At 45.3% G+C, this 12,724-nt stretch overlaps 1 protein-coding gene across 22 annotated transcripts in view; it reads right to left on the minus strand.

Moving 5' to 3' along the window:
• Positions 1–12,724, minus strand: part of HIVEP3 (HIVEP zinc finger 3) — a 304,681-nt gene that overhangs the window by 49,655 nt on the left and 242,302 nt on the right. For all 22 annotated transcript variants that reach the window (XM_068657516.1, XM_068657517.1, XM_068657518.1 and 19 more), the window contains one exon: positions 9,145–9,290. In XM_068657516.1, coding sequence (XP_068513617.1) covers positions 9,145–9,290 — 146 coding nt within the window. The remainder of the gene's footprint in view (positions 1–9,144; positions 9,291–12,724) is intronic.

Genomic DNA, 12,724 nt, shown 5'->3' on the forward strand with positions numbered 1-12,724 from the left:
AGACATTTGGCCCATATCAAACAGCAGCTCGGAATAAGACGTTGTGTCATGTCTCTGAATCTGAGATACAAGACAGCCCAGGTGATCACTTCGGGACTTCACACGGATTCTTTTATGCTATCATTTTCAAGACTCTGAGTAAGGAAAGCATCCAGTTGCCTTTTATGAAAGTGCAAAAAAAATGCTTACTCTTACAAAACTGAGAGTGTGTACAACCTTGGAAAAGCACATGTGAGTAATGTTAACTTGGTACTTGTATGCATCCATTTCTACATTATTTTCCAGATCCTGAGATCATCTCTGACCCTCATCCTTTTTTTCTCTTCACTTCTTTGCTGGCACCAGCTTGTTCCCTTTTTCTCTTCACCTTACACCGCTCCCTCTTTGTTGTGAGTGCTCAGCTCTTCCAGCGCGACCCTCTCCTGCTCAAATAACTGCAATCTCTTTCCTTTTAACCATTTTCTTCCTTTCTCCGCCCCTGTTTAGCTGACAAAATTTACTGATCACCTCACACCCTTCCTTTCCACTGGCTGCCCTTACCTGCCAGCACCTGCTGGCACTTTCTGCCCTGAATTCTGTTTTTCCATTTTTCTTGGTAACTCTGCAATACCAAATGCAGCCAGTGCACAGGTTACAACCTCAGACCTCCCCATGTGGGTCCACAGGATCATATTCCCTGTGTTTATCTTCTGTCTCTCTCAAGCCCCATGCATTTTATGCCCTCACTACACAGAACGACTCCAGGACAGCGTGTGCAGTGTTTCGTGTGTGAATCCCACTCCCAAAACTTAGATGACATAGGATAGAGGCAACATTTCAACACATGTAATGGCCTAGCCAGACAGAATGGCTGAGGTTGGAGGGGACCTCCAGTGGTCATCTAGTCCAACCCTCCTGCTCAAGCAGGGTCACCTAGAGCATGCTACACAGACTCCAGCATCAGGTCTAAAACGAACACACTCCCTACCACCATCCTCCCTTGTCTCCTTTTTTGCAAAAAGAGGACAGAGACAGGGAAAGGTGAGCTGATCTCCAAGGTCACCAGCCTCTGGCACAGCAAAGAAGAGATGCCCCAAGTGACACAAAGCTCCCTGCCTGCCTTTTGCTTACAGTGAGCTGAACTTGTCTTTCTAATGAAGAAGGAAGGAAAATGGTGCTGTGTCCCACCTCAGGAACCCACTTACATGCTGGTCTCTGAGCCTGCAGAGCGGGGGCTGCTCCTCATTCCTTAACTGGACTGAACCTTGGATATACAAGGGGTTATAAGCCAAGTAATAGCCAGAATATATGTAATTATGAGTAGACTTTTAAGTCATTTAGTGCTGCAACAGGAGACTGACAAGCCTGGCAGCTGGAACATTCTTCATTCCCCGGATAAGACACAGCACAATGCCAGCAAGGCAGGTTGGTCCCCACCAGGCACCTGTGCAAGGCACCAAAGACATTTTCTTGCTTGGTATCATTTAAGTCTGTGTTTTTCCTGATTTGAGATGAAAGCAAATAGGAAGTCTTGTCCTTGTGTAACATGAAGAAGGTTAAGTGTCATGGTGACCAGAACAAGAAGCTGGGAAAAACTTGTTGGGAATGCTCAGGGAAGGGCCACACTCAGCCTCTGCCCTGCTGTAACTGCATTGCACTGGGGAAGCCCCTGGGCAGGCTGGATGGATGCTCTCAGGGATCTTTACTCCGGAGAGAAACCTGCAGAAAGGTGAGCCTCCCACACAAGGTCACACAGGAAACTGAAGGTAGTATTTTTTAATAACTGGCTGTGGGAAATTAGCAGCAAACGGTATTATAAGCGCCTGCCAGAAAGACGTGTCAAGAAAGCGGGCTGGCTGTACAGAAAATAATTTAGGAAAAATAATAAAGAAAACCAGACAACAACCCAGACTGAATCCTTCTGTGTTTGTCTAATTTCCTAGGAAAACAGACATAAGCTGCAGAATGAATCCAATTTGTCAAATGAAGTGACAAGATATTCAGGGCAGGAAATGGGGTAAAGCATTAACAATTCCTATTGAGGAATATTAAGATATTTTAAAGGCAGAATATAATCAAGCTCAGCACTAGGTGAGTTGGTGTGTCCCCACTCACAAACAAGGAAATGGAAGCGCAGAGAGGGGAGCATCTTATCCAAGAGCCCCGGTGAGTCACAAGCAGAGGACGGGTTTACAACCCACCACCCCCAAGTCACACTTATCTGCTCCAACCACCACATTCACCGTCTCCAGGATATGCTCAGGGAACAGCATGTTCAGGAACTGCTCAGCACAAACACAGCTGGTATTAGAGGAAAGCCGTCCTCAGTGCTCCAAGCTGTAGGCACTCGGGGACATCCTGCGTTTTGGAGCCAAGGTGGAGGTGGAGATGGGACAGCCGGCCAGCATCGCACCCTGAGTGTGAGCCGCACGGGGGTCCACGTGCTCACAAGTGTGTCTTCATCCAGCTGCTTCAGGGCTACGATGGTAACTGAGAGTGGGGCTGTGTTTAGTTGACCAAAACATAGAGAGGATTTAATGATTTTTGCACCCACATCCACAAGGGGAAAGCACAGGAGGTAGTAAAGAACAGACTGAATGTGAATGATGCTGATCCATGTTGCACAGACCCTCGAGGAGCATTTATGGTGGCTATCAACTCACAGGGTACAAACACTGTCATAAAAGCAAGGGAAATAGAAGGTACTTCGAGCTCTGGGCTCTGTCCCAAAAACACATTTGGGATCTTGCATGATGCTTCAGTATTGGTTATACAACCAGAAGCTGCTCCCGACAGAAATTAATAACCTGTTTTCAAGTTAATAACCCGAGGTTACTTCTGTAATATACAAGGTTACTTATACAAGAGCTCCTGGCACGCAGCACCATCTGCTGAGTGGCAGGTTCGGGAGCTGGCAATGTTACAGAGCCGTCCCACACTTTCCCTCCCAAAGGAAATGTGCTCGCACTCCCAGCCGCACCGCTTCTTATCTAACACATCTAGGCGGCGGCGAGCAGACAGACTGAGGTCTCCAGGGCTGGAGTCCAGCAAGTGACACTTTTGCTTTGCTGCTCCCGCACCACCTCTAGCTGCTCTCCCAAACTTTTCTCTTCTTCCACGCTCTGTTTCCTGCCGTCTACCTTGCTGCTCCTAATCCAAGAAAGGATTTCCTGAGCAAACCTCTGAAAACAACCGATTTTTCAGTTTCTTGGCAACAAGCCGAGTTATCAGGCAACAGTGTTGTTTAAGTAAACCCAGAGATAAAAAGAAAAAAAAAATCCAAATTTTCTTGAAGACTTATTATGGGGTGGGATGGGGAAATCATTTGTTTCAAGTTGAATGGAACCTTTTCTCCATACAGCTTTAAAGATACTTTAAAGTAAGAATGCAACAATTTTCAAAGCAAAAAGTATATATTCATTTCTTTTTGAAAATATTTTTCTCTGGTTGCTATTTTTCTCTGCTGCTATTCCTGAATGTATCTTTCAAGCAGCCTTTCTCACTGCCTGCAAACCTGTCTCTTCAAACAATCTCTCCTTTCATCTTGTCAGCATCGGTAAAATTCACAAACCCGTCCTTCCTTAAATTGCCACCCTGTGTCTTGTCTTCCTCGGATTGTTAGCTTTTTAAGCAGAAAATGTGCTTTGCTTGTGCTATGAAAAAAAAAAAAAAAAGAGTGTAAACGTATGGTGCTCAAAAGAGACCTTATGTTCCTTTATCGGGCAGGAGAAATGAGGCTTGTCCTTCCCCCATGTGGGGCACACTGCCAGGCACAGCGCCCAGTACCATGAGGCCAGACCCTGGAGAGCATAAGCATCCTGACCCTTTGGGCTGTACCTGACCCCATGGGTACGGATGCTTGTTCAAGGGAAATGGAGGCTCCCTTGGTGAGGATCCCTGGGGAGCTGCCAGCATTTCTCGTGATTTCTTTTATTTTCGTATAAGCAATTAGCAAAATCAGGGAATGCTCTTCCCTTTTCCCAGCATGTCCAACCCAAGCTGGTTAAGCGTTTTCAGATCTGTCTAGGCAATAGGGCTGTACCTGCTAGTCTCAAACCCTGTGGCACATAGGGTTTGTGCCCTATGTGCCACAAAAGCTCTCCTTTCCATTAACTGTAAAATATCTGAAAAACAAGACAAGTCACATATCAGAAACTTGTTTTTTGTAAAGGTCCTTTACAGAAGTAGAACAAATACCTGTGCACAAGCTGATGTTTGAGGCTTTACAATCATATTTCAGAGAGCAGCTTGACACAGATGGGACCATGTTTTCAGAAGGGCTGTGCAGCCTCAGGGCTGCATAAATGGAGCTTGGCAATGCCTGCTCAGCACTTCTGAAGGCAGGGAAAATCCAGCAACCAAACCCCCCAAGATGTTCACATTAACAGTGAGTGGTCAGTCTGGCACCTCTGGCCCTAATGGGAAAGTTTTAATACCAATTCCTCCCCAAAGCGGTCAGTCTTAGGAAAACCCCTTTCACTTTCTATTTAAAATGAAAATGCCAGAAATTCCTTGCTTTCACCTTAGAACAGAATACAGAGTAAAATGTAGTCTTACACCCATTTGAGGCACCACCCTGGGGCCACAAGGTGAGTTCACCTCTAAGACACGAGCAGGCTTGCAGGTGAATGAAGGAGCACCCAGGCATTGCTCGTGCTGATGTACAGGACAGCTGGATGTGCTACGGACAGATTCCTCCTTCGTTGCTAATGTCTGTGCTCAAATTAGTGTCTTTGGGATGAACGGCTCTTGCAAAATAAACACAGTGAATTCTTAGAACTCATCTAAGCAGCAAAGGAAATCCCCTGAACGAACTGGGTTCGGTGCAGGGGTTTGGAGTTACACGCTGAGAAACTTTGCTTGTTTAACAGAGAGGCTTTCTCGAGGGTAATAAAACTCTCGCATTGTTGTGCCAGGGATTTTCCATTAGGTGTGTGTCAGCGGGTGGTGGGAGCTGCAGTTTCTGTGGCCGGTCATAGAAACGGAATGAGATCACCCGGAGAAGCCGGCCACAGATCGCAGTGAGTCCACGGCGGCACGAACCGGGAGGACGGCTGGGGGAGGGATGTTTGCGTACTGCTAAGGGGTCCCCAAAAGGGATTTTTCTTTTTCCTCGTGCATCCACTAGCTAGCAGTCATGTTCACATCTGATAAAACAGTCCCAAGTTTTCTCTGTTTTACTTCAACCCAGGGGAAAGTCTCTCACCAGACAGGCTAAGTGAGGCTGACGTATGGTTCTGCCTCTTTCCCAACTCCCTAAAATCCCATAAGCAACCCCACAGCATGGAGACAGAGGACTACAGCCTCTCCCTTTCCAACCCAAGGCTTCTCTAGGGAAGGCAGTGGTCAAACCTCATGCAATCCCCCACTATCCTAGGCAGAAGGGGCTGAGGGACAGGAATTCACCCGGACTCAAGGGAGCAGTGATCCCATAGCAGACGAACCTACAACTCTCTGATACTAATTGTTGAGGACAAGGAGTGAAGGACATGGCTTCGTGTCTGGATCAGACCAAATTGATGCCTACAGCAGCCTGGGGCAGGACAGCACTATGTGCATCTCTGCCTATGTTAAAAGACACCTCATATTACATCACTAAGGGTTCTTCTCACTCATGTGTGACGGGGAGCTGTTTTTTAAGGTGTGAATTAATGGGTACTCAGGTATGCAACCAGAAGGTTGTAGCCATAACATTTTTGCTAACTGCAGGGGAAAAAAAAAATGCACCTCTGCCTTCCCTTTGATCCCTTTGGTGAAGTATTCATTTTGCACATCACTGCTCTGGGGATGCCAGTTAAGGTTAGTCGTTCTTAACCTCCCTGCTTCCCGGTATTGCTTTTCCTACTAGTTGCAATCAGCTAGTGCCATAAGCCCACCGATGGGCATCATAAGAGCACGGAGTGTTTGGCTGTGAAACAGAAGAACACACATTGACTGTAACTATCCCCGCTCCTATCAGATTTCCTCATGGAAACACTAATGCACAGTAAACAGGCAACATTTCCCTGACAAGACCGTGATACCATCACAGGCCTCACTCCCAAATCAGGTCGATACCAATCTACAGTTTCATGATGTAAGATTTCAGAATGGGCCTGGTGCCTCCAAACCACCAGAGCGGGTTGATGAAGGTGACACAGAGCCACCGAGGAATCAAGGCGCTTCCCCTCAAGCTGTGCTGGCCAGCTTGACCTTCAAAGATCATTTCCACTGTTCAAAACCACAACAATATCCCTCAGGATAAGGCCAATGGGTATTTTTGTTTGCTCCTTCAGGAGTATAAACTCCGAGCTGGCTGCCTAATGGCACGATTCTCCCAGACACATCCTAACGAGGCAGGGCAGCATCCAGTCTGCGTGAGGGATGCTGAATGACTCCCACCTCCTTTGCAGTCAAGTGCAGGGCAGTGCTTGTGCTGGGGGCTGTGTGCTGGCTCCTGTGGAGGTATACTCAGTACTATGAAATTTAATGATTGTAGGCAGAAAGTCACCACTGAAATTACGTGTGGAATGGTCTTAAGACTTGCTCAAAGAGGAATTTGTTCTTTAAACTGGAGCCCAAATGAAATTCTGCAGATCCCATCTACATCTAATTGTGCTAAAGCCAAGGCAGAACCACACACGTTCCTCCCACAGTCCCCAAGAAACCTGAGCCACAACACAAAGGGCACAGCTCCTAGAGCCTCTGGCAAGATCGTCCTTACAAATGGGCAGTAGCTGTGATGGAAGCATGAAATTTGGCTTTCCTGGTCTTCTCTGAAAGCCAAGGAATACAATTCTAGCCAGCAGGCTGGACAGAAGCAGGGGAAGTAGCAGGGCTGGTCCTGGCAGTGCTATAAGCATTGTTAGCAATGGGGGAAAGGCAGCAATAGGATTGGAAGAAGGACATGCAGAGGGAAAATGCAAATGTTGAAAATAGCATTGAGAAAGGGATGAGCTCTAAAGTAGCAAAAGCTGAGAGGAAGAGGGAGCTAAAAGAGCTGTAGCAAGTTCAACTTGTGTATGAACACTCAAATTTCTTTATAATCTCCCTCCTTGCTTGAGGCAACAGAGCATGGGTTGGCTCCAAATGATTTGAAACCAACTACATCGCACTGGAAGGATGGGTCTAGCCTGGAGCAGACCATGTGAAACTGATAAATAAAGAGAGGAATGAGACAAAGAGGGAATCTTGGAGGTGTGGGGAGGAAGTAGGTGAAATAACATCTTGAGAATGGATGTACTTTCTGTAAAACAGAAGAGATGGCAGGAAATAGATGTGATCCATTTAGTATTGTGTGCAAATCCCTAGGCACCACACAGTTTCATCTGCAAGCTTGTTCCTTTACTGTAGTTTACTGTAGGAAAACTTTGGGACTTAGGCATGAACCACCAGGTCTGTACCAAGCACCCTGGGGGAACATCTTATCCTTCCTGACCTCAGCACTGTGTATGCCATCCAATTTTGATATTAAATGTATTTCTATGAACTGGTGTGTTATGCTCATGCCTGTGCTTGGCATTAAACAGCTACTATATTCTATCTTGCATCCAGAAGGACGGCTGCCTTAAGCCAATGCTACAGGAACTTTAAAATAAAACATAGCATACGTTCAGGATGACTAATACATTCCCTGGTGCTGGCTTATATAGAACATATTGGAGAAGTTGCTTTATTTTGTGTCTGTCTTTTAGAAAATGTGACTCCCCATCCGTTTTGCTCAGCTGGGGACAGCAGACAGCCTTCCCACGGGAGCATAGGGCTGCGGAGATGTGGCTCTTCCGAAGCACCTCCGCGTCTCTCCTCAAAAAACCTCTGAGGAGCAGCTCGGCAAGGGGCAAGGTGATTTTCATTCATGTTAACTCAGCCTTTTTAATCACATCTAGGAAGGAGTCCAAGAGTCCCTCTGAAACACCCATGAGAACCCAGCCGAGGGAAACGTAGGCTCCTTGTGGGCTTTTAAGTCAATAAAACCCAGTGCTCAGTTGGTCCCGGGGGCCCTATCTGCAATGGGAGGGTGATGGCAATGTACTGAGCCCATCGTATTTCCCAGTCTGTTGCTTTCTTGCCATCCCCCAGCTCCCTCCCTAAATCACTTTAGGTGACAACCAGTCCAGATTGATGTGAATGTGACAGGGAAAGGCTCCTCCTTTCCTCCTTTAGCTCCTTGTGCTCACCACTCATACCGAGGTATCTAAACCCGAGCTGCAGGCATAGTGCCTGTGTCTGGGTGAGAGGTGAGCTGTCCTGAGCAAACAAGCAGGTTTCCTTTCACAAAGCACTACTTTACTCTCTTGGTTAGCTAGTTTGATCATCTGCTAATGAAACACTTTAAAATAAAAGCAAACTTCAACAGGTAACAGCAGAGAGAAAACCACAACCACTGTCTAATTAAAGCCTTTTTCTAATGCACAAAAACCAAGACCACCCAATGGCAAGGGCAGAACTGATGAATCCTGCTAAGGATTTCTCAAGCCTTTTTCGCCCCTTCTGCAGCACACAGGAAGGATGATCTTAAAGTATGAAACATAATTGCATCCCACAGACACGCTACTCATTAACTGATTTTTCATTTTTGAAAAGATAAACAGTAATATTAGACCAGTGCTGAATTACTGAAGAGCACTCTGAATTACCTGGACCTATGAATTAAGATATACATCAGATTTTGACCTTGCATCCATTCTGGTTTGAGCTGCTTTAGCTGGGTGGGATTAAAATCACATCAATAACAATACTTCTTTTCTCCCCCACCTAAAACCCAAGCATCACAAAAGATCTTCCCAGTTTATCATCATAATGGTAGGAACCATTAGGAACTCCATTTTCAGGGGAAGGCTCTGGAAAGATGTAGAAGATGGGGAGTATACCCCTGTCACATCAGAGAGAGCTACAGGATGCATTTGTGTTCTTCAGCTGTCTTCACTCAACCACCTGCTCAGAGAAGAGATCATGGGGTTTGTAACTTGAAGACAACTCAAAAAAGATTCTGAATGCAGTCCGAAGTACCTAGTAATGTGGAGGGCCAGGTTGCTGAGGTGGCTGCAGAAAGTAACCTGGAATCCAACTACATCTGGCCTTCTGCTCACCTCCACATGGCACCTTCACTGACTTGCCATCATCAACACCAGTAACTCCTATACACTTGGCTGTGATATGAAAAGAGAAATAAAACGAGACACTTACCCTCCTTCAAAGATCTTGATCCTGACCGGCTCCCCTCTTTTGGTTACAAGAGCCTCTTCTTCTGATTTTCCTCTTTTATCCTCTTCCTTCTCAGCTCTAGTTATATCTTTTCGACCTTCATTAGAAAGGAGCGAAGGCAAATGAACCTATCTCCCCAAAAGAGCAAAACAATCATTGATTACATACAAAATCACTCTACAAGCTCCACAGACCAAACACTGCAGGCTGCCTCAGAAAGAACCAGCAACCTACCACACACGCTGCTCCTGACAGCTAAGTGCAGTAATTAGGAAAACATCTCAAGAAATGGGGCCTCTGTGTCTGGATTTGCAGCTCAGCTGGATATGTTACATTTACAGTGACCACTTACAAGCAGGGAACGTGCTTAAACCACCCCCTGCAGCACGGTGCCAGCTGGAACACCGAGGCACAAAGAAGTGCGGTGGCTTGGGGTCACTCTGAGCATGTGGCAGGGCCATGGGTCCCTGGTCCCAAACTGTCCTTGGATAATCCTCTCTAAAATACGCATCCACAGAGATCTCAAGAGCAGACATCTCTAGAATTCGCACATCTAACCTCAGCCCTTGGATTTCCCCCTCCACACATGCACACACATTCACACAGTTTTGGACTCTAGCCATCTAAACTTGATATAAATCACATAACAGTCAAAGCTCTTGTGTGATTTCCTTTCACCAAAACCCCGCTGCCAAGGGTGCAGTATGTAGAAAGCCAAAAAACAATGGGAGAAAATAATCCTCAACCTCCCCACGTGTTCCCAGGATGATTTTGCATTTTTCACTGTTAAACTTGCCACCCTTTGTTCAGCCCCAGCTTTGGTCATGCATGGACATCTCATCTCACATATTTAATATTATTTGTTAAAGTGTATGGGGCCTAAATATTACATCTGCCTCTGTACCTCCATGCAGTGCAAGGGGAGCTCCCCACCTGGAATGAAAGCTTGGGACATTTCTCTGCTAAAACCTAACATTAAAAATAATGGGTCTCTGAAGCTTTGAAAGAGGGAAGCAGACTGCCTTTTACCCAGGTTACTTTTTACATAAATGCAGTAATACCTTTGAACTATAACTGAATCGCCCACATCCTCACTTCATATATTATTTCTGGAAAAAGGCTGAAGGTGTTTGAGAGACCCAGGGTTGGTTGTGAGAGGGATTTTGGCCTGAAAGTAGCAAATGAACTGGTAGAAGTTTAAATCAGAGCTGGTCATCCCTGACTCTTTACAGTCACTGGAAACAGTGGCAGCTCTCAAGAGTGATTCATCTGCCCTGCCTTAGACACACATCTTAAGGGGGGGATGAATCACCCAAGAGGTGCCTCTTTGTCTCCCATGGTTATAGAGGAAGCCACGAGTGACTAGCTCAAAGGGAGACATGCAAAATTTAGAGGGATGCAGCCCAGCCTCCCTGGCAGCACACTGCTGAAGCTACCACCAGATTTGCAGCAGCAAGAGGGATGGATTGACTAAAAAGTAGCTTTGCAACACTGAGGTCAAGCATTTCAAATTCGTGCAGTGATTTCTTGAGCTCAGCTCAGAGCATTAAATGCACCCGGGACTACCCCGTGTCCTCGGGATCAGCTCACACAGATGAGACCACATCCACACCATCTGACCCCCATACCCTTCCAAGACACCTCCTGGGAATGGCCCCCAGCCTGTCCTACCTCTCTAAACGTGCCTGGGAATTGCAAGGGAGAGGGCTGCCAGCCCAGGCCAGAACTGCGCCAGGGACCACTTTGACAATTTAACAGCAGAGGTGGGCTCATGAGGGTGTCTTTGGGCAGCGAGGGTTCTGTGCTTGGGGGAAAGCGGTGGCAGGAGATACCCAGAGCACCCTGAGCAGTGTGTGACCACCTCCTGATAGGAGCTGTGTGTTCGTAACACTGCTAGTGAATACCTTCCCAGTTCATTTCCTTATTTACTGAGGAATACAAAACAATTGACTTTCTAGATGCAGAATGAGGTTTATTTATTGCAACTTTTGAAAGCACAAAACATAGACAGATGAAAGGCACCATGGAGAGCCAAAATCATACAGTCACTACTACCTCCTTTTACAATCGTGTTTAATTTACAAACTGTGCAAGCCCAATACAGTGTAATTAACCATCCCTACATGCATGTTGCAGCCTACAGTCACTTCAGAATTGATCTGCTCAGTAAATCCCACTGGTAATTTAGAAATCAAGCCAAGTACGTAGACAGTATACACAGTACAACTGCTTGCTGGTAGCTTGCTGCATGCATAATTGTACAAAATGTAAGAGCCATTTTACATTTTCTGTTGTGTTGACTGACAGCTTATAGTTACATAAAGAAGAAAATATTTAAGGAAAATAGCTAGAGCAGAGTTAACTGAAGGCTGAACTTTCAACCTTCGATTGATGCTACTGCTACGCAGCTCCTGGTAATCGCATCTTCCTGAGTAACCAGCAATGCTACTTCCTAATCTGTGCCAGTCATACGTATTTTAGTGACTAAACTGAGGATTTCTCTCCCACTGATCATCTAATTAAAAATATTTCTCTACTTGGCATGAGGTCAATTTGTCTCCATTGAAATTAACATGATTTCTGCAAAACCCACTCCTTTCAGCAGCAGGTATTAGTATTAAAATTTGGCTACACCATTTTCTAGGTGAATTTTGCAGGACAAACTCTAACTTTTGCAAACTATCATGAAAATTGTAACTTTTACCGCCAGTCAGTTCATAGGGTTTTGTGTAAAAGGCTTTTGAGTCTTCTGAGTAAATGTATGCAGTGAAATAAGTATTTTGATGACTAAGGGCTGAACCACTCCTGTCTAGATCTGAACCTTTAACTTCATGGTATGAGGGTCTCTTGTATTTCTGAAATACACACTTCGTGTGCATTTTAGCACCATGTCAAAGAGCAAAGTTCAGAGGAGCACAGGCACTTCTATAGAGAATGAAATCAAGGATGGTACAACACCCTTCAGTTAAAATCCCTTGAAAAAGAGTGCATAAATATCAAGCATCAGTGTGGTTATTGCACTGCACAGGTAATTATCTGCCCCTAGGTCCCCAGAAATTCAGTCTTTTGGATTTCTGCAGGAGAATGATGGAAATGCTGAATAGAAATAAAGATTTATTGAATCATAGTGACTCTACTGTGTATTTTAAGACATATTTATAAGCAGCAGCTGCAGCAGTGATTATAATAAATTTAATATTCAGAGTTCATTTCATGATTCAGAAATAAAATGAATAATCCATCAATATAAATTGACTTGAGATGAATATCAAATTGCAAAATCTTTAGAGCAATTCTGTTTGCTAATCTACATGAACATGACCTGGATTAAAGGGATCTGTATGGTTCAGCATTAACCAAGAGAGAAAAAAAATTTGGCCTCAAAGTGAGATACAAAACACTAGGCAGTTACCAGAAGCATCTTAAAGACTTCTGTACCCATGTGGCCAATGACTCTGGTGAGCTCTGCCTGTGCAAAGCCGTTTACCTTGCTCCTCTTAATTCTAAAGACTAGGTATAAAATATCCGTAGATATCTAGAAAAGCAGGCAGACAGCTAAGGA

The sequence above is a fragment of the Anas acuta genome, chromosome 21 (assembly GCF_963932015.1).
Source record: "Anas acuta chromosome 21, bAnaAcu1.1, whole genome shotgun sequence".
Lineage (NCBI taxonomy): Eukaryota > Metazoa > Chordata > Aves > Anseriformes > Anatidae > Anas > Anas acuta.